Source organism: Leucopleurus acutus (genome assembly GCF_964270905.1).
Source record: "Leucopleurus acutus genome assembly, chromosome: 10".
Taxonomy (NCBI): Eukaryota; Metazoa; Chordata; class Mammalia; order Artiodactyla; family Delphinidae; genus Leucopleurus; species Leucopleurus acutus.
Genome location: NC_139153.1, coordinates 34,890,869 through 34,913,338, shown reverse-complemented (window position 1 = coordinate 34,913,338; position 22,470 = coordinate 34,890,869). Strand labels below are relative to the sequence as shown.

At 44.0% G+C, this 22,470-nt stretch overlaps 1 protein-coding gene across 1 annotated transcript in view; it reads left to right on the top strand.

The window, feature by feature from the left end:
* The window catches only part of CACNA2D3 (calcium voltage-gated channel auxiliary subunit alpha2delta 3), a gene marked incomplete at both ends in the record, with an annotated part of 784,748 nt that overhangs the window by 380,571 nt on the left and 381,707 nt on the right, over positions 1 to 22,470 (top strand). Inside the window, one exon of the mRNA XM_082847776.1 lies at positions 17,083 to 17,172. Within this exon, the coding sequence (XP_082703902.1) occupies positions 17,083 to 17,172 (90 nt within the window). The remainder of the gene's footprint in view (positions 1 to 17,082; positions 17,173 to 22,470) is intronic.

The window sequence follows — 22,470 nt, the reverse complement described above, 5'->3', positions numbered from 1 at the left end:
TTCAGTAGAAGACCCACAAAACACTGAAAACAAAAGCATGAAATGCATTACTTTTTTTTTTTTTTTTTTGCGGTACGTGGGCCTCTCACTGTTGTGGCCTCGCCCGTCGCGGAGCACAGGCTCCAGACGCGCAGGCTCAGTGGCCACGGGTCACGGGCCCAGCCGCTCCGCGGCATGTGGGATCTTCCCGGACCGGGGCACAAACTCATGTCCTCTGTATCGGCAGGCGGACTCTCAACCACTGCGCCACCAGGGAAGCCCCATTACATTTTAATATAATCAGGATAACCTGAACTCGATTGTGAGTGAAATTATCTGATTCCAGGGTTGATATTCCTCACTACTCTGTCTAGTTCAGTCCAAATCCCTTGAATGGCAGCTTTGAAGCCATTTTCTCATGTTCTTTGTGAAATAGGAATGGGGATTATGACCTTCTGTATAAACCTGTGTACAACGGGCAGTGTACATGCACGTTGATGCCAGCCTTCCATCCTGTGAGTTAAATAATTCTGACTAAAATGTGCCAAATCCTTTGGGGTGTTTCATTCTTCACTCAAAATATCCATATATATCCTGACAAGTTCTCATGACAGCCAAATAGCATGTCTTTCTTACTTTTTCATCTTATGACGATTTCCCTGGTGGCCACTGTAATGCTACTTGCAGTTAATGAAAGGGTATGAAAGGACTTCTAGAAGGTGACATCTGGGATTATTATGTCGTGTACCTTCAGTCCAATGACAGTTAACTCTGGTTTCCCAATATTTAGGTGACCTCCTGAAAAATCAAAACTGGATAATTTTAATTAAAACAGTTTGATAAAATTCATCTTAAAAATTTGAAAGAGGAGTGAGAGAATCTTGATGTCTTGAAATAAAAGAAAATGTTAGGGCAAAAACACTGGCCTTGGACAGACTAAATAGTCCTGTTTCACAGATTTCCTGTGATTTTGTTTGACATGGCCCATGACACATCATCCCTGAACAAGTGATCTTGAGATTCTATTAAGTTTTTGTTTTTGTCTTTCAAAGTATTGTTTACTGTCTAGAGAGAATTTTGCTTTGCTGCTTTATGTACCAAATAACGGAAATATTCTTTCTTTAAAGAAAGAGAAACCATGACAAATTCGTTGAGCCTGGAGTTTAAATATAGAATTCAAATGAGTAAACTCTTGTCCTAATCTACTTCAGACCTCCTGAACCGTTCATCAGACCTTAAAATGAACCTCCTGTGGTCTCTCTTGGGGGAGGGAGGAAGATTAGTGATATGGCTTTTCTTTGGTTTTATAATGAAGATGTTCTGAAATCCACTGAATTTCATAGCTCTGTTCAAGATTCATTTGTATTTGCTGCAAAATCAACCAATCTTAGAAACCCATGGCACTGTCATCTTCCTCCACAGTTTTGATCTTTTCCCACGGGATCAGGAGACACTGAACTTCAGTGAATTAACAAAAATGCACATCAGAGTTGCTGGATTTTCCCCAGTATTGTTTCTTCCAGCCTGAACTTTGTCAAAAGAGTCATCCTGGATTCTAAAACTTCCCACTTCCCATGGCTTTATGGGCATCCAGTGTACAGATGGGTATACATTGTACAGATTTGCCAGTGTTATGGGAGTGAGGGGTATGTTATGAACTGTAAGCAGAAAGTAGCCCTCTGCACATTCGTGAATGTTGCCTGCCCAAACACCAAGGGAGACAGAATTGCAGAGAGAACAAACACTAACCCATTTTTATTCAATTCAAAATTAATAAAAGGTAGTAAGAATTGCATTGCTTTAAAAAATGTCACAGTACATTTAAAAATACAGAGAAAAATTTGGAATAACTTAAATGTAAATAAATTTTTCTGGATCCAAAATAACACAATGAGCTCTAAACAAGAATAAGTTGGGTTTGTGTATATTACCACAGAAGAGTGACAATGGTCTATAGTTAGGTGAACTAAAAGCATGACGTTGTACAGCAGATCTCTAGAACTTATCTTGGAATATTGAATTATTGGGCACCTCCTTATTAAGGCTTCTATCATATGCCTCCTGTTTGCCTATCCATTCTCCTCTTTTGCTATTATGACATTTCCCCCCACCCCTGCCCTCCATCATCTTTCTCTCTCTCCCTCCTTACGTCCCTCTTTCTTTCCTATTCCAGCCATATTAAAATTCCTATAGCCTAGAAGTCATCGTGCACCCTCTTGAAACCTTACATGTGTTCTGTTTTCCCTGTTTGGAACATACAACTTTGTTCCTTCCTATTCTCCCACATCTCTTTTGCCCAATTTAACTTTTTCATCCTCTGATCTCAGATACAATAACAGTGCCCTCTGTGGTTTCCCCATGATGCCACGTGGCGATCTGGTTTCTCTCTGCCCTTCCCACTAGCCAGGGTCTCCTGGATCTGGTTTCTCTCTGCCCTTCCCACTAGCCAGGGTCTCCTGGATGATTCTGTATTCACCACTGTTTCTACTGCATCCAGCATAGGGCTGGGCTGTGCATGAAGAGCACTGAATGGAGGAAGGAAGGAGCACATCGGATCAAGTCAGTCTCCTGATCAGAGCCCTCCCAAGGTTTCCTGTTCCACCTAGAATGAAACCTAACCTTCTTTTCAGTGAGTGCAGTGCCTGCCAACCACTATACGCTCTTTCTTCATCCACTCTGGGCGTGGAGCTCGTTTCTTTGTCATCCCGCTCTACGCCATGCCCACTCCCGCCTCCTAAGGGCCTCAGCACCAACTCCTTCTCCTGAAAGAAGTAGAAGCTTTCCTTTTTGGTTAGATCTCAGCCCAGAGGTCACCTTCCCTGACCCCTGCTCCATGCTACCCTGCTCTGACTCATGTGAGCCCTGGTGACAGATGTTCCTTTCTTTTTATTTACTTGTTCTTTTGTCTGTCTCTCACCCACAACCTGAAAGATCTCTCTGTGGACACTCATACTCTGTGTTTTATCACTGCTGCCTCTCTTAGAAGGAGACCTTGCCCATCAAAAGTTCTCAGATATTACTGACTAAATAGGTGAATGAATGGAGAAAGGAATATTCATTTTCTCATCCTGCTATAGTTTAACATGAAGTCTTAGGTCTTGAGAGTAAAAGAAAAAGCTAGAGGTAGGCAAACTGACAGTTGAAAAATGGGAGCTGATAGTCTGATTTTGGGCCGGGGGAAAGACCAAAATCGGTTTAGATAAAATAGCTGGGAGGACATAAACAACATCAAGGATTTTGATAAAAGTTACAGCAATATATCTATATCCACCAGAGTTACTGATCAGCATGACAATTTTGAGTTATTGGGGTGAATTTAATTTCAGATCAATAGTCTCTATTTTGGAGAGAGAAGAGTAATATTAGAGGTGGAAATGCCTAACGGTTAAGAACCAAATTAACATGGCTGTGAGTTTGGCCAAGGTGACCAGCTGTGGAGCAGTGTGTGTGTCACCTCACCTCTGTAAGCTGCCTTTTCCTTCCCATCCACAGGTGAGCATCCACTGTCCCCTTCCTTCCTGTACTATCACATAGGACTCTGGGAAAGTTTAACGGGAGAATGGCATTAGGGCGTTTTGCAGGGCCAGCATCTTAACAAATTTGAGTAATTGTTTATTCACTTAAGTAATAATAATAATTAATGATTTCTTAAGAAGTTTTTCTGCCCCAAATGTTAACATGTAGAAAGATAGAGTATATGAAGGCTAAACTGCAGTTCTCAGAACAAGCCACTTCCCAGAGCATCTCTCCTAGAGAGACCAGCCCTTCTGCATGAAGTTCTCATGTGCATATATACCACCAAACTATCCACCTTTTGACATTTTTAATGGAAACACTCAAACCATTAAGCTAGAATGTGCTGTCCATGATTTCACAAATATTTAGTTAACAATCATGGGAATTGTACCTGGCAGTGTGGCACAGAAACAGTTCAGCACTTGGATGCACACATGTCCTGGGCCATCAGTAAATATAACAATCTGTGAGTAAAATGTGACCGACCCAGAGCGTCTGGGCTACCCTAGAGACCACTTCAGGCACTTATAAAAATAATACTGTCCGTGACTATAGTCGAGGTTTTTGGCCAGCATCTAATGTCCAAGAAACCCCTGTCTTACACTAAAACCCAAGTTATTTTTATGGCAGGTGTCACTGATGGGAAGATAGAAAAGAAAGTAGAAATGGCAAGAGGTCCTGCAGCACATTGTAAAATCCTGCCTTGTTGAGTGGCAGGTGCAGCCACCTTAGCTATTCTGCTGTAACCTTCTAGAACACTGTGAATGTCAGGGTAATGGGAACCCAGTCATGCCTCCCTCACACCTCGGTTGCGACTCCTTACTTTCCAAAGCCTCGTCTTCTCTCTCCTTTCATTGAATCATCACTAACTCTGGGAGAGGAAGTCACACCCTGCAATCTCATATTTTATGTTGGATGAAATGAATCTAGGGCGACTTGATCAGAATAAAAGACTATTAGGAGCAGCCTTATTAAATTGCTATTTTTGTAGGTTAAAAAATGGTCTGATAGTTCAGCATTTCTCTTAGGTGTTATGGCCAGTCCCTGTTAATTGGGAGGCGACCTCAGGTGTAACACATTAGCCTGTATGCTCCCAATAGGTTGTACAGCTGATTCAATTAATGACTATTAAATGTATAAATTAACTGTACAGGATCCTAAAAGCAAATAAAGTAACTAATTAATAAGGAAAAACCCAAAAACAATCTAGTCATCAGAACAATGGACTTTCATATGCAGATTACCGCAGCAGTGTGGGAAAGCAGCCCTTAGGTCTGCCCTCTAACTTCAGTTATTTCTGAGGGATTAAACCTGTTACTTTTGCCAAACATGGTTAAAATGAGCTATGAGAAACCCCCTGAAGGTTTTAATGCCGCGTGACTTCACTCTGTGCTCATTCCTTAGGTCTGGGCCTGGATGCCAGACCATCCGAGGATTAATTAGCACACTGGCCACAGGGAGCAGAGCCTGGGGAGAGTAGGGAGCTGCCAGGGTCTCTGCCTCAGCTGCATCACTGAGCCTGGGGAGGATCATCCAGATGCCAGGCCCAGACCCTGTGCTCTGCCTGCCAAGGCCCTGGTGGTGTAAGCCAGCTGGCACAGAGTGTGCGCAACCCTCGAGTTTGCGGCCAGTTAGTTGCGCGAAACACTTTAGGACCAGGGTTGGCGCAGGAGGCATTTCTCAGGAAGGAGCTGTTGTCTGACCTGAACCTTGCCAGTTCTGCATTCTCAAGCAGTGTCTGATGCAGCCTGTCCCCTCCCTGGGGGAGTGAGGTACAATGGCACACTTGGGTAGAAGACCCAAAAGCTAACAGAAGGAAGCTCCTGCAGCCTTGCTCCCTTTACACGTTGTTTGTGCCCTGTTGCTAATTGAAGATCAGTCTCCTCTCCATTAAACGTGTTCAGTGCACAAAGCAGAAGGTATTTTCGCTTGTGTAGCTGCCTCTTCTTATCTTTAGAGAGAGAAGATGTTCTTCTATCTGTAATACTTAAAAGATTTGCTTTATGTCTAGTAACTTTCTAGGGTGTTTGCCTCAAACTCTTGCTGGGTTGAGCTGGATTGACCTCATTTAGCAGCTAGCTGGGTCTTGGAGGGGAGCATCTAGCACAAATCAGTGTGCCTTGGTTGAAACTGATATCTCATGATCATTCCACTAGGGTAGTTAGAAAGTTGCATGCCTGGCTGTTCCTCAAGGACTGGTTTGGTTTGGGGAACTACAGACTGCCGAGTACCCAAGATAATGGGGTATGCTGTGAGGCACTGGGGAGCTGCCTCACGAATGGAGCCTCCTGCTGTACTTGTTTTTGGCTTTCCTTCCTTGCCAGCTGTATGAGCCTCCCACGCCATGGCTTCATCATGTGTACATCTAATGAGCCGTGCATGGAAGCTGCAGGTCTTAGAAGGGGCAATTCACTGAGTGCAGCTCTGACCCAATGTCTGGAGCCCTCCCTGTCATTCTGCTCCCAGGATGCTGCACTGGACCTCCTTGCCCAGAGGTTTCTTCACTCATTTTTGTTGATAATCAAATGTTTATCTATCTATATTTTTTGATGATGCCCAGATCGTGTACCCAATGTCTTACACTTGGATTTGTGTGATCCAGAGTAGCTGACCAAGACCACTCACTCACATTTTCATCATGGACATATCATGTTGGATGAGACTGGTCATATTTGGCTAAAAGCATTTTGACTTAAATAATTTCTAAATTCCCATTCTGGTCATCAGGTGGTGAATGATTAAAACTTGGCAGCTGGGCCTAAGAATCCCAAGAACAATATTAAACAATGTGTAGATTCCTAAGCCCATTGGAGATCTACTAGATTAGAATCTGTCAGCCTGGAGCCCCAGAATGTTTTTTAACAAGTTTCCGGGTACTTCTGTTGTGGTCCCTCCATGAACCTACTATTAGACATCATTGGGATCTAGTACACCCCAAAACTTTTGCTCCACTCACCCCACAGAAATTAGCGATTCTCCTTGGATTTTTTTGGATGTGGAAGCTTCATGAGCATGTACCTTTTTTTTTTTTAACATCTTTATTGGGGTATAATTGCTTTACAATGGTATGTTACTTTCTGCTTTACAACAAAATGAATCAGTTATATATATACATATGTTCCCATATCCCTTCCCTCCTGCGTCTCCCTCCCTCCCACCCTCCCTATCCCACCCCTCCAGGCGGTCACAAAGCACCGAGCTGATCTCCCTGTGCCATGCAGCTGCTTCCCACTAGCTATCTACCTTATGTTTGGTAGTGTATATAGCATGTACCTTCTGATCTCTCATTACTGTTTCCATTCCAAGCCTTGGGAACCTGATTTAAATGTATGAGTTATTTTTGGAGTTAAAATATTAAATATTTTTATGGTTAGGAGATGCCTTCTAAAACTCTTCATTTTTCCTGATATTTGACACCAGCTAATTTTAATAGCTGGCTTATCAAACTAATAGCTGTGAAGGACTCCGTGTACAGTTCCCAGTTAAGGATAAAATGCTGTGTTTTAGCCTTTTAGGACACTGGGAAATAAAACCAGGCATTGATGAACATGAGTAGACATTTATGTAGAGACAAAAGTCTGTGAATGGAGACAGTCTTCTAATACAATGCCAAGTTCCTGTCCCTATGTCTGCCCCAAGCCAAGCTGACATCAGGACTGGCTAAATAATTTGCAGGGCCTAGTGCGAAATGAAAATGAGGGGCCGCTTGTCCAAAAATTAAGAATTGCAGGGTGGTGGCCGCAGATCATTAAACATGGGCCCTTCTAAACATGGGTTCCTGTGTGAAGCCAACCCTGGAATTGGTCTCATTTATTAGCTCTGAGAAATATTTCCTCTTTTTTTACCTGTTTATAAGATGGCCTCAAAAGAGCATCTACATAATAATAAGAAGAAAAGAGTTCTGAACTACTGTACAAAATTTTGAGGTAGGTAGACTCAGTTTTAGGGTTCTGTCTTTTTTTTTTTTTGAACCAGTGTTAAATTTGTTTCTACTTCACTTGTGTGAAAGTTTATCCGACCACTAGAGGTATATCTCTTCTTTACTACCACCCCAGAAGGAGCTTCCATTGGGATCTTTTAAAAAACACCAGCCCCATGATCTGAGATTTCAAGCTGGAGTTGAAGCAGTGCAGTGCCTGCTGTTGTTTAGACATTTCCATTGTCTGAAGTTGAAGGTTTTTGTGGGTGGTCCCCCTCTGTTCGGTGTCACTATCAACAAACGTGTGGAAAGAAGAAATAAGCACAGATGAGGACAAGCTTCAATCAGCTCTGCTTTAATTAGCGAGTTGGTTGCATTTGTAGCACAGGCAGAATCAATTAGGGAGCTGGGCTAGGAGACAGCACTGGCCCTGCCATCCGCCCAGCCTGGAGAATGTACGTAGGTGGCTCCATCGAAGAGGAAGAGATGCTGTCCCTGGCCTCCTCCTAAACAAGGCTCCAAGACTGCTTATTTCACCCAACTGTTTTTAGTTCTTTTATTTTCCAAGAATTCCTCCTATCTGCCAGGCTCTCTCTGCCTCATCTATCCACTCTCTTCCTTTTTTTCAAGGGCCTGCCCCTCTGAGGTGTCATTGTGTGGGTTTTTCTGGTTCCCTTGAAGGCAGGGACCATCTCTTCCACTGTCCCTACTGCTCCAGGTCAAGAGTGAAGCATGCAATGGGCACTTGATAGCATGTCTGTCTGTCGTATGGAGCAACCTGGTATTTCTGCAAATTGAAAGGTGGCTTCAAGGCTGATTCCAAAATTTGGAATTCTTCCACAAATGTGGACATGCTAGGAAGAGGGGGCTCATCTACAGCATTGAGGCTTTGTCTGTGTAATGATGCTTTCATTTTTAACATTTCTTATTATACAAAATAATAAAGAATGTTGATAGGCAAAAGGAAGAAAATTTTAAAAGTCACATGTAATCTTACCAAAATGAACTCACTATAATACCATTGTGTTTATCCTGAAGGCCGTTATATCAGATATATGTGCTTTAAAAAAAGGTAGATTGTAACTTCTTTAAATGTCTTTTAAAATTAATAGCAAGTTGTGATAACCCTTCTAGTCCCTGAAATACTCTTTACAATATTTTAGATGGCTACAGAGCATTTCAACCTCCTTATTGTTGAAAATATAGTTTGCTTTCCTTTTTTTTGCTCCTATAAATAATGCTGTAATAAGCATCTGTGTATAAATATTTGCATATTTTCTTGATGAATTCCCTATAAGAAATTCATAGAATTGAACTTGGGTCCAATCATATTTAACTTTTGCATTCATATAAGGCTTTTTATATATTTTAGTTTGTCCATTGATTCAACAAGTATTCGAGTGTCTGCCTTGGGCTAGCTAGGCACCATAAGGGTGTTGGGGCCATAATGTGAGCAAGACAAATGAAGTCCTTTCTCTCATGGAGATGCCAACTATAAATATACATCTCTTCATAGCTGAAGTTTTCAGGGCTTGTCATTGTGTTTGGAATGAACTAAAGCTGTGACTTCTGTCTGGTCTCATATACTACAGTTGATGAAAGCCTCCTTCCTCCAAGAAGCAAACTTGAATCAAATCAAGGTTTTTATAAAGTTTATGAACTTGGACCTTCAGAAATGTCAGAAAGATGTGAAGAGTGAGGGCCTGCCTGTTTACACACACACAACAGCATCTTGCCAGGCAAGACACAAAGCAAGTGCTTCTGTCCAAGTAGCATTTGCACTGTGGCTTTCCTCAGTCTCTGGAAGGTTCTCAGAATTGGCTCCCTCAGAGGCCTCACAAGGAGGATGATGAACTGATAAGACAGGGAGTCCTCCTGGACCCCACCTTGCCCTGCTGTGCAAAGCTTCTGTGGAGGCACCGGTTCCACTTCAGGTATTTCCAGATTGCAGAGAATATCCAATTCTGTGCTCATCATCATCATCATCTTACATGGGATAGTTAGTGCTTCTGCCATTGAAATGAGGTTGTAGCTCAACTGACTACCTAGTTTGAATTAATACTCATTGTTCACATCTAGGAGATCCATCTTGTCTCTAATTTGGCGCTAGTATTAAACAGCTACTACCTCCAGACACTTCAATTTGTAATATACACCGTTAAGGAGAAATGGGGACTGACTCAGACACAGTTCTATCAGGTCTGTACTTTCTCCCCCAAATTGCAAACATCTGGACCTGCCTCTTTAAAACCAGCTTTATTGGGCTATTGTGTTTTCACGTTTGAGAAACACAGTCTGCCTTCCCCACTGGAATCTAATGACAGTCTAATTCACTTTGTGGTAGTGGTGTCACAAGATGTGTACAAGTGCTTCTCTCTGCAGCATGTAGAGGGGGAGCACACGTAGTGAGAAGATAAGAAACAAAGGGTAGCTTTCCCCAGGCAAGAAAAATCACAATATGTCCCTAAAGAGTTAGAGAAAAGGGTTTCTGGAAAATAGGTGGTCCAGGGGGTGGTTTGAGACCTAGCAGAAAAGAAAGAGTGTACCCAAGACAGAAGAGAAGGTAATAGTGATGACCACAGCATTTATTGGGTGCTTTATATACATCAGCCTCAGCTTAAGTACTCATGCCCTAGGTCCGTGACATATGTGCCCAAAAGATGGTGTAAAATTAAGCCAGGGGCTTTCTCAAACTCCACTGGAGCATGGGAGAATTATCCCAGGGTTGGGGGTGAAGGAGGGTTTGTTGTCAGGAGGAATTACATCATGATGAAGAGTCCATATTTATGTGAAATCATCTCGTGGCCTAGTATCAGTCAGGTCGGAAGGCAGGAATGGAAATCCTCTGGGCCTCTGACAAACAACCTACTGCAGTTTGGGTTTGGAGCTTGTTGGCGATGGGACCATTGCAATGTGTGAAGGCTTTTTTGGAAATTTCCATGAGGAATTTGGCGTCAGAATGAGACAGACATGATCACTGGGACACTGCTCCTCTATTCAGTCTGATTTTATATTGACATGAGCAGTATCCCTATTTTAGGAGAAGGCGAGTGGCATCATGTCTGTTACCCATAGAGCTGAAGATTGGAGAGCTTCCACAGAGCACTCATACCTGTAGCTCCTTAATTGTAGTTTGTCACCTGGTGGCCACAATACAAAGTAACCTAACAAAGCCAAGCATGTTTGATGAACACCTGCTCTCTAGCTATCTATTAGAATTCTGCACTCCCTGGGCACTGACAGATGCTAGGTGTGACCCAGGCAGCAAGAAACAGGGACCTGCACACTTCCCATATCTCCTTTGCTCACATGCACAATCTTGTTCCATTGGATCTCATCAAAAAACATAGATTCAACAGTAAAATTATTAAGAATTTCAAGATAGTGACAGCGTAGCATTAAACCAAGCATGGGCCCTTTGAGCATGGGGCGCTCTGTGGCTGCATATGTCATGTACCCATGAAACCAGCCCTGCATGACATCCCTAGGGCTCTGTATGCTGCATCTTGTCAGGGATGTCGAGAGCTGCACCCTGTGTATTGGAAGGGGCCGATTGCGTATGGGTTTAGATATGGGGCTCTGCACTTTGAAACCCACCTTCCTCTTACTTGCTCTGCCATCCTGGGCAAGTATTTCACCATTCTAAGCCTCCATTTGCCTACGTGTAAAATAGGAACCTAATAGTACCTTTTAGGGGTGTTTAGGAGGATCAAGTGAGGTTATGGATGAAAAATACCCAGTGCCCAGCACACAGTTATCATCCGGCCAGTGCTGGCTGCCATTGGAGGAATTGGGTGAGGCAATTTCTGCAAGCCTTCCCATGGCTGCAGCAACCCTTGTCCAGATGTAATGGGCACAAAATTTGGGTCTGCTTAACTCAAGTGACCTGGATGGGCATCATTGATAGGTGGTTGTTAGCCTTTCCCCCAAGTAACCCCAGCCGGGACCACTGGCTCTCAGTGACTCTGTGGATGGGGAATTGTGTTGTCTCCCGATGGCCATTTTATATATTAATCCCCTGCTTTTAATTGGGAGGGCTCAAACATTCCATTATAATTACATAGGGAAAAACATGATTGCTATTATCACAGAGAGAGTTATCAGTATTGACTCAACTAAATCAAATGCTGGTGGAGGGAGAGGGTTGTTTCTCCAGGACCCTCCACTGGCCTGGATGTTGTGACTGTTTCACAGAGATAAGCAGCCTCGCCGTGCCTGCTGGCATCGGGCATAGGCAGCCGTGGCGCTCGTGCTGGTTCATCTCCCCAGGCTTTAAGCTGCACTAATTGCTTTGGAAGCGAGGCCTTCTCCTGAGCAGCAGCATATGCTGCATGAGTGCCTAAAGCAAAGATAAAAAGCCAGCCACCTCCTCCTTTATTGAAGTTTAATAATAAAATGGAACCGTCACCATTCCCAATAAATGGTTTATTTTAATTTAGAAAAATAATGGAAACTGGCCACCTTCTGGCACACAGTTGTTGAGGACTCTTTTCCTGGCTTGGCTAATTCTGAACCTCCTGTTCTTTGGTAGCTTGCTCTGAAAGACACTGAGGCCTTGGTGTCGGTAAAATCAACCATGTGTCTCTCCATTTAATAAAACCTGGCCCTTAAAGGGTGAAATAAGTCATTTTTCAAGGTGGATTAGACTGTAAAGTTGTAAACCAGGAAGTTGACATAGGTGTTTAAGGTGTAAAGTTTTGCAGGATTTTTTTTCAAATATTTCTTTTAACAAATATGAAATTAAAGTAGTCTCACATGTTTCTGTCATTGCAGTTCTTTCAGATGATTTTTCCTGTAATAATAGTGAGAGGTCAGCTTGATAGCTCTTGCATTAAGAGGGAAAAGAAGGCATAGATGAAGGCAGTTTCTTTACTAAGGCTTATAGAGGGGGTGAGTGGCAGAGTGGGAGTTGGAATTCAAGACATCTGGCTCCTGCTTGCTGCTTCTAAGGCACTGATGCTCTCACTTTTCTACCCAATACACAGAAGCTTTCCCATCCCCATTTCATAGGGAGCAAAATTGAGGCCTGAGAGCCAAAGCTACTTGCCTCGGGGTGTCATAGCCGGTAAATGGACTAGCCAGAACTAGGACTCAGTCTCTTGAATCCCAGTTCAGTTTGATTCTTGCGAAGTCCATGGGGTCTATATACCAGTTGCTAACATACAAGTATAATATGATTGCATTAAATATAAACATTTTTGATCTTACAGTAAGTCGCCAGACCTGAGAATAGGAAAAGAAATCTGTATTGATAAGAAGGCTGCAGGGCAGTCAGCCAGGCCCCTTCATTCCCTTTCAGACACTACCCTTGGAGTGCACACAATTAGAGTTCATCTTCAGCAAATTACTCCAGGCCATGGGGAGCAAAAGCCATGGCTGTTCCATCCATGTGCCCCACGAGTGTGCTGTGTAGGAAGTGCCTGTCTTTGTCTGGCATGGGCACTCAGACAATGTGCAAACCAGGTAATGCAATGACAGTGATTAAGAAGGGGAGGAGGGGGGCATAGATGAGATGAGAAGGATCATTGTAATGCAAGGGGGTCTTTGGGGAGGTATTGTCTCAGCCAGGGTTATTGTGATGGGCTTGGTCATCAAGGTCCTTTGGATTGAGTGGCCTGAATACAGCTAAATCTGGTCAGGCAAAGAGGCAAATTTATTGACTTGCTTACCTGAGAAAACTAAGCATGGCTGGATCTAGGGGCTCAAGCCATGCTGTCTTGACTGTATCTCACCCCCTTCCATTGTGGGCTCTGTTCTTCTTGGCTGTTACCTTTATTCAGATGATCTCTTCCTGTGCAGTGGCTGCTGGCAGGACCAGCCTGACTCCCTGACCTCTCAGTAATCTCAATGGAGAGAGTCTTCTTCCTCACGTTCCAGTAGAAGCCCAACTGTGGCCTCTGGGATGGAATTCACAGACTGGACAGGGCTGATCAAAGGGCCCACCCCTTGATCTGGGAAGGAGAGAGAGAGATGTTAGCCTCATCCAGTTTATATAAATTATGGGGTGGCAGGGAAGAAGGAAAATCAGAAGAAGGGGAAAGGATGCTGGACAGGCAAAATCACACATAGCCACTGGCCTTAGAGTTTCCTCTGACTCACCATTAGTCAAGAGGAAGGACCAGACTAGCCCTTGTGTCTCCAGGTCAGTATTATCCAATAGAACTTTATGTGATGATGGAGATATTCTTTAATCTTCACAGTCCAGTGCAGTGACCACCAACCATACGGGGCTGTTGAGCATTTGAAATGTGGCTTGTGTGATCAAGGAACTGAGTTTTTAATTTTAGGTAATTTTAATTAAATTTAATGTAAATAGCTACACGTAGCTCATGGCTACCATAATGGACAGAGCAGCTCTTAGTGGAGGTCATATTGCAGGAGATGGTTCCCTGGAAGGCAAGACCCCCTGTCCCCACTTTGGAGGAGAGTTGGGCTGAGGGTTAAATGCAGAGCGTGGAAGACCGGGATGATGAAGTTGAGTTGGTTTAGGTTGTGGAGTAGGAGGAAAGGGAGTTTGGTCGTGAGGGAGAGAACAGGGAGGAAGAAATAAAGGGAGAAACTTTCATCTGTGACATCATTTGGAAACCTCTAACTTGAGGAAATATTTTTTCTGTCTCATATATGAACCCAGTTTCTACCAGGAAGAAACAAAATCACAATTGACCTTGTTATAATAGCAAATTGAGGGGAATTCCATGACATGTTATTGCATTTTACTCTAAATGTCCAACAATAAAAGCAACCATTGCCTGAAGCAACATTCTGCACATGACATGCAGCTACACATGGAGTAAAAGAAAAATTGGTGTGTTATTAAAAAAAACTGTAAACTTGTGTGATTGAACACAATTAAATGCAGTAGACAGAAATGACATCAAATGAATAGAACGAACCAAGGCAGCGTCCAGTCACTGGGATGTGAATCTGGGGCTGGTTAAAGACCAGACTTTCTGATGTGCCTGTCATCCTGCTCTGTGTCCTGTAGGGTATGTTGGGGCCACCCTGAGGTGGTGCTTGTCAAGCCTAAGTCCTCTTGGTGGTCACCACTCACCCACAAGTCGGGTTTCCAAGGGGGGAGGTTCTTGGAGAAGGCAGACTGATTTGCTCTGGTCCCCTCTTGCCCACCTGCAGCGGGATGCATGGGCTTCCGCAGATTCAGTCAGCTTCCTAGGTTTGTCCACCGAGTGCTCGTGGAGAACATGCCATGAGCTCGGCATCCTGCTGGGCCTTAGGCATCAAGCAAGAATAACAGAGAAGCAGGAAACTTGGTTCCTGGATGTGTGGTTTGCCTGGGTCCCTGGTCCTCAGCATGCCACTTGATAATCACCTGTAGACTCAGCTGCAGCCCAAGTGCAGGGATTAAGAGCAACCATACTGGAGACAAACTGGCCAGGTGTATGTCAAGCTCATAGCCAGTGCCTGGCATGCAGGCTATCCCCCCCACCCCCCATCAAAAAAAAAAGAGCAGCAGGTGTGTAGTGGAAAGAAGGAAGGCATGAGAGCCGCTGAAGCCAACCTGGGTAGAACCTGTGCCAGGCAGCTTGGAGGTATGTGAATTTAGGCGCAGTACTGGACCTCAGTCTTAGCATCTGCAGAGTGGGATGATGGAACTTCACAGGGTTGTTGTGAGGACCCAGTTGACTGGTGTTTGTTAAGGACCTAACATAGAGCAGGCTTCCAGAACCGCAGCTGCTCTGGTAAGCATGAGATCATGGTTGCTGGAAGGGTTGGACCAGGGAAGAGGTCTTGTGGGTGGTATGAGGATCCCCAGGGTGATTTGCCAACTTCACATCCAGCCTTGATTCATGTTAGGCTTAGGTGTCATTAAAGCTGATCACCAGGGCTTCCCTGGTGGCACAGTGGTTAAGAATCCGCCTGCCAATGCAGGGGACACGGGTTTGAGTCCTAGTCCGGGAAGACTCCTCATGTCGCGGAGCAGCTAAGCCCGTGCGCCACAACTACCGAGCCTGCACTCTAGAGCCCACGAGCCACAACTACTGAAGCCTGTTCTCCTAGAGCCCATGCTCTGCCACAAGAGAAGCCACTGCAATGAGAAGCCCGTGTACCGCAACAAAGAGTAGCCCCCACTCGCCACAACTAGAGAAAGCCCGTGTGCAGCAACGAAGACCCAACACAGCCAAAAATAATAAATAAATAAATTTATTTTTTAAAAAATAAGTAAAGCTGATCACCATAAGGATCCCACTCAAGCTTTCCAGTCCAGTTTGCCAGCAAACCTGCAGTCCATCCTGATGACCAGAAACCCCAGGCAGAGCAGCATCTTAGAACCATCAGTCATGTCCTAGGATCAGTCTCTATGATGCTTCGATCACTTTCGGAGTCCTCAGGCAGACACATTATGAGTGGGTGTCACCATGTGGATGCTGATGGCACACTTGGAGCACTGTTGGGTCTCAGGCACAGTAGGAGAAAGGAAGCCACTCCTAGGCCAGGAAGTCACTGGCAAACCTTTACCACTAACCCAGCCCTCTTGCCCCTCTCCCTCCTAGTGACTTTTCCAGCCATTTCCCCAGAAGACAAGGGTTTAGATGCCTTTGGAAAGAGAATAATTCATTTCAATAGAAAAGATACAGTTTTGGAATGGGTCAGTTGGAAAGTGATGCCAGGTGCTGTGTTGCTGTGGACATAGGCTTTGGGCCAGTGAACCATCATGTACATTCCTGTGTACCTGGGCATGCACCTGGGCCCGCTCTTGCCTCTTTGTTGGGAAGCAGAAATGTTTGGGTTTCACAGTCACTTTCTTTGTCCCCTTTACTTTCCAGCTAATGCTGGGCTTCTGTGGAACGGACATAGCAGGAGGTCCTGGGGCTGCTCCTGAAGAGGCTTCTTCCCATCTGCCTGTTCCTCGAAGCCCTCTCTATTTGTAGCCTGGATTTCCTTTCCATAGTCACAGTTCTCATGCTGTGATCCAGTCTCTAGCCTCACTCTTTGGCTCTTTGGAGGTGGCTATTGAGCACCTTCTGTGTATCAGAAACGTGGTAGATGTAGGGGACAATAGACAACCAGACATGCCATGTCTTAGGAACATCACAGTCTTAAGTGGGGAGGGAATCTAATCAGGCGATTACACACCTGAAAGTGCTAAGTGCATGGTGGATTTGAGCCTGGTGTGCCAGCCTGGGCTTGCAAGGAAGCATTCCAGGCTCTCAGGTGGGTGTTCTGGGAAGGTTCCCAGGGCAGGAGGGGGTGACGTTCAAACTGAGACCCCAAAAGTAGGTAAGAGAGACCATCACGATGGGGAGGGGAGGGCAGAAAATGGATGGAGAGTGTGTTCCCAGTGGAGGGAGGGCATGCATGGAGTCTTAAAAAATCATCAAGAGTGGGAAAATAGAGGGTGGGAGAGTGGAGAGTCATGGGAGATGAAACTGGAGAGGAAAGCAGGAATTTTCAACAAATTGCATACTTTTCACCAAAATCTGAACTTCTTTTCCCCTAAAATGTAATCAAAGCTAAAAAAAAATACACATGGAAGGTAAATTTCATATTGAATAAGTTCTTATGTTTTGAATTTGAAAGGCAGAAGCCAAATTATGACCATTTGGGTCTGAGAATCATTGGTTTTGCCTTGGCATGTGCTTGTTCATTCAAGGTTGGTGTTTCATATAACAGGACAGATGCTAATGGATTTTTTTGCTTTGCTGTTTCAGCACTTCAGGGAGCATCTAGACAAACTTTTTGCCAAAGGAATCGGAATGCTGGATATAGCTCTGAATGAGGCCTTCAACATTCTCAGTGATGTAAGCTCCTCTTTGATTTGCCTTTCTCTTCTCCAGGAGAATAGATGGGATTTTTTAAAAATTTGTGGACCAGCATTATTGTTAGCCCTGGCTGTCACTGAGCAGTATTCACAGGCATAGAATGTGGGGAAGGTAAGGCTGGCCATATGAGTGATCTGGTGAACCAGGTCCACCTGGTGAAGCCATACCAGCCCCCTGCTGGGCAGAGTTGATGGTGCAGTCTGGTCAGGGGACTCACCTGACACACTCATTGACTCTGGGGCTGTTAGTGTCTCAACACTAGAGCACCATCTAATGCAGATTTCTTTTCACCTGGAAAACTCTCAGTTTCTTCATGGAGTAGACTCACTTCTTACTGTGTCACACTGAGTCCCTGCCTGTGGCGCTGTTCAGAGGGAGAAGGGCTTCTCTGTGTGGTGTGTTTAGGGAGTGCTACAAGCTCTACCTATCCCTCCCTCCAGCCCCCTGGAGATTCACAGTATGCAGTGCACACTCAAGGCTTCAGTAAGTACTGCAAAAAAGAATGCCGCTTCACCTGCTGTCTCTCCCACTTCTTTGAACAAAGAATCCTTTTTTCAAGTAGCACCTGTTAACATCCTGTGAAATATGTTGGGGAAGCTTGGGTTGGTTATTCTTCCCCTTGAATGCAATTGTGTTAGGCTAGAACAACATGCATCTTTGTGATCTTTTTACTCTGGGAGGGCAGTAGGAAAAGAAATGACTATATTAATGCAGGTTCTGTATCATTTATTTAACTACTATATATTGCATGCTCTTTAGTGTCAGACACTGGGAATAATACACCAGTGAACAGAATAGACAAAGGGTTTGCTTTAATGGACCTAACATCCTACTGAAAAGGTCAGCAACCTATGGCCCAGGAGACAAATCAGCCTGCATCTTGTTTTTGTAAGTAATGTCTTATTGGAGCACAGCCATGCCCACCTGATTATGTATAGACTGTGGCTGTTCTTGCACTACAATGGCAGAGTTGATTAGTTTCAATAGATACCATGTGGCCTGTAAAACCTAAAACATTTACTATGTCGCCCTTTACAGAGGTTTTCTGACCCCAGTTCTAATGGGAAGAGACACATGAAGTGAGTAGTCTTAAGGAGAACAATAGCACCACTGTTTCAGTGTGATAGGACTTGCTTCTTTACACAGTGAGGTCAGGGAAGAGCTCTCTGATTATGTGATGTTGGAGTAGAGACCTGAAGGAAGTGAAGGAGCAGCCATAATGGACATCTTGAGGAAGAAATTTCCAACAAGAGGAACAGCAAATGAAAAGGCCCTGAGGCAGGGACGTTTGACATATTTACAATACAGCAAGGAGACCAGTGTGACAAGAGCAAAGTGGGGAAGAAAGAGTGTACTAAGAAATGAGATCACGGAGGTAGCAGGATCATGTGGACCTAATAGACACTAGTGAGGACTTTGGCTCTTGCTCTGCATAGGATGGAAAGTCATTGGAGTCTGAGCAGAGAATGACACAATCCAACTTGGATTTTAACAGTATCCACCGGCTGCTGTATTGATAAACAAGGACAGTAGCCGGAAGGACATTATCTAAGTGACATATAATGGTGGCTTTGGACGAGGGAGGTAGCAGTTAAAATGTTAAGGAGCAGAAAAATAGACACCACTCTAGGTATTTCAAACAGCAGAAGTTGAACTCAGAAAGTTGGTTGCACAGGGGATGGAAAAGCTGAGAAATCAAACAAAGAATGAAACAATCCATGGATTAGTACCAGCAGGAGGTAGCTCCTCTCTAGGGCAGGAAGGACAACAGGATGGAGGGATGCCATCAGAGCCTCCTCATTGTGGCTGTCCAGATGGGAATAAAACCATGGAGGGGGCTGCCCAGCACAAGCTGGAATCCTGGGGAGAAGGGCCTGTCCTGTGGAAGCTAGTGCCTTGGAGGAGATGCTGCTATTGCTGGAAAATGCCCAGGCCCCCAAAGCAGAGAGAAAGGGAGAAATGACTTAGAAATACCTTGGCTTCTCTCTTGTGGCCTTCAGTGTTTGTTCTCCTTAAGACGAAACTTGTCAAAACTGTTGGAGAGCCTGGGAAATGTGGTTTTCAGGAAAAAGACACATGGGATGGAGCTGAAAGCAAACAAGTGACAGCTATGTTGAGCTGTCGCAGGAGCTGGGAGACCAGCTGGAGGCTCAGAGGCCTCGCCTCCAGGTAGCTCTCTGGGCGGCCTGCTGTCAGTTTCCAGGTGGGCATTCACCCAGCACTGCACTTGTTTTGGTGGTCAGTTATGCCTGACTCCATAACTTGAGTTTTTCCCACTCAGCTACAATGGCCTCTCAAGCCAAGGGTAGGCCCTGATTCTAGACTCTTTTACCAATAATATCTACTCACACATAGAAGGCCATTTACGTCTCAGTCCTGAGCCAGTATCATGTACAACTGCAGAGGAGAGAAACATAAGGAGGGAGGGTGTCATTTCAGCTTCCTTCATACAAATTGGAGGCCCTTCCTTCTCACCTCGCTCCAAAGTGCTGTTGGCTACAGATAATTAGCATTTATGTACAACTCGGTGTTTGGGACAGCACATGCCTATTAACAGCATGTTAATAATTAATAAACATAACTGACCAGAGTCAAGGACCAAGTTACATCTTTAAATTCTGCTTTGAACCCTGGGTAGGCACCTTCTCAGGACTGGGAGATGCTGAGCCCTTCATCTCAGCAGGCTTTTGCTAGGGGGTGATATTGAAAGGACTTGCCACATTTGGGAAACTGGTTCTCTTTATTTCTAAATCCTGGTGTCTAGTGCAGGGGGGCGGCTACTCTGAGCTGGGGAGTCCCTTGCTTGGAAATGTGCCCTGCATATTTCTGTTTTTCCTGTTCTTTGGCAGGAGTGGTAAAGGAGTGGAGAGTTAGGAGACACTTCCTGTATTTAAATTTGTGGCTTCTGGAGTCAGGCAGGCTGGGCTGAGAAGCCTGACTCAGAACTTGCTGTGTGACCTTGAAAAAAACTCTGCTCGGTTTTGCCTTTATTTTCCTCATCTGTAAAATGGGGATAGGAATAGACCCAGTACTGGCCACTTAATTTGTGAAGCCCAGTGCAAAATGAAAATGCAGGCCCTTGTTCAAAAGTTAAAAAGAATTTTAGGGGAGTGACAGCAGAGTGTTCAACTAAGTGTGGGGCCCTGTACAGCTATGCATGTCACATGCCATGAAGCTGACCCTGCTGGATGGGGGCTGAGGATTCAGCATGAGGAAGTGGTGCCCTGCTCCCTTTCAGCAGTGCTGGGTTGGGTGGGAAGTGCCATCTCCGTGACCACAGAGACACTAGGCAACCTCAACTTTTGCCAGGTTGCCTATGGTTTCTAGAAGCAGCTCCCACTCTTGATGCTTTGGTACTACTCCCTGCCCAAATCCTCAGGAATATCTGCTTGTCTTCATCTGACCCTTTCTTCTTTTCCTTGCCCTGGCACCTTTTCTCTCCCCATCCATTTCACTCATCAATTTTGTTTTAAGACACTCCTAAATAAAGAAGATGTGGTACATATATACATGGAATATTACTCAGCCATAAAAAGGAATGAAATCGGGTCATTTGTAGAGATGTGGATGGATCTAGAGACTGTCAAACAGGGTGAAGTAAGTCAGAAAGACAAAAACAAATATTGTATATTAACATGTATATGTGGAACCTCGAAAAATGGTACAGATGAACTGGTTTGCAGGGCAGAAATAGAGACACAGATGTAGAGATGTTGAGACAAACGTATGGACACCAAGGGGGGAAAGCGGCAGGGAGGGGTTGGTGTGATGAATTGGGAGATTGGGATTGACATATATACACTAATATGTATAAAATGGATAACTAATAAGAACCTGTATAAAAAAATAAATAAAATTCCAAAAAAAAAATACACTCCTAAGTCAGTGATCCCACTGCATGCCCAGTGGAGTGCTGGTCTGCCACAAGGCTCTGATGTAGGTGTTGTGGTCAGGGTGCAGGATGCCATCCTCCTTTTGGAGACTCACAATACACTTGTGCTACTAGAGGCCTTAGAAGTCCCACAGTGATCAGACCTTTTAAAGTGTGTCTATACCAGCACCCAAACTTATTGACCCAGGAACTCTTTACATCATATTACAACCTCAGGATAGAACCTTGTAGAAATCACAGCTTACCAAGCACACCTTCAGGCATAATAATATCTTTTTATCCTTTAAGAGGGTGTATTGCACTCCCAACACCTCTAATAGCCAGAGAAATCTCCAACACGTGGATTTTTTCCCTTGAAACCTGATGAGAGAAGTATTTTTGAACCAGGGAAACCTTCCACACACCTGCTTGCTCTGTCTTCACCTGTAAAACTCCTCTGGGGTCTGGCCAGTCAGAAAGTCTGAGGGGTTGAATGTAAATTCCAGAAAGCGAGAAATGGAAGGAACAAAAATGTTACAAAATGTCCCTGCTTGAGATTCATTGACAGTTGGCACCATATTCTTTTGAGTGTACATTTATCCCAGAGAGAGAAACATTTCCATCCCATCCCTTGCCATTGGGCTTTTAAATAGCCGAACACTTTGAAAAACAGAGATGGTTAATCTCCCGTGAAAATGAAGCTTTAGCTATTTTCCACTTCATCAATATGACCTTTAGTGATATAATTCTCTTCCTGTGTATTATGCCTGCCTTTGCAAGTCAGTATGAAATAAAAAGCTATTTCTTGAACACACAAATACACATTCTCTCTCTCTTTCTCTTACACACAATTTGAAATGACAATTATGGTTAGAGCTTAGAATGGTTCAGAGGTTACTATAACTAAATGAAGTTAATTCTGTTTTGCAATTACCTGCATTTCAGTTTCAGTATTTGCTCAGATGACTTAAAGGCTTTGAAAGGCACGTTCAAATAAACTTCTAAGACCCTTCTAGCTATTGATCTCTGCTGCATTCATTAGATTCACTAAGAACACAGAGCTGGTTTGCTACAGTAGTTAGCATCTACCTTGTCATGTGACAACTGCAATTATATTTTTTGGCGATGAATACAATCTTTGCAGTGATTACCTTTTAAAAATTTTTCTTAGCCAATTAAATAAAATTTGGTGACATTTCAAAGACTGTTAATCACAACCAAATGCTCTAAATGTCAGGATGCATTGAAATTTTCACTGCTAACTGATGAATCACTGAGCTAATTGTAGTTCATCATCAGGCCCTTGTCATTGTTATTATTATGGAAAACACTTCCATCTCTCTCGCTATTCAATAAAAATAAGTTCTAGACAAATATGAAGAGAAGAGATATTACTCATCAAAGCA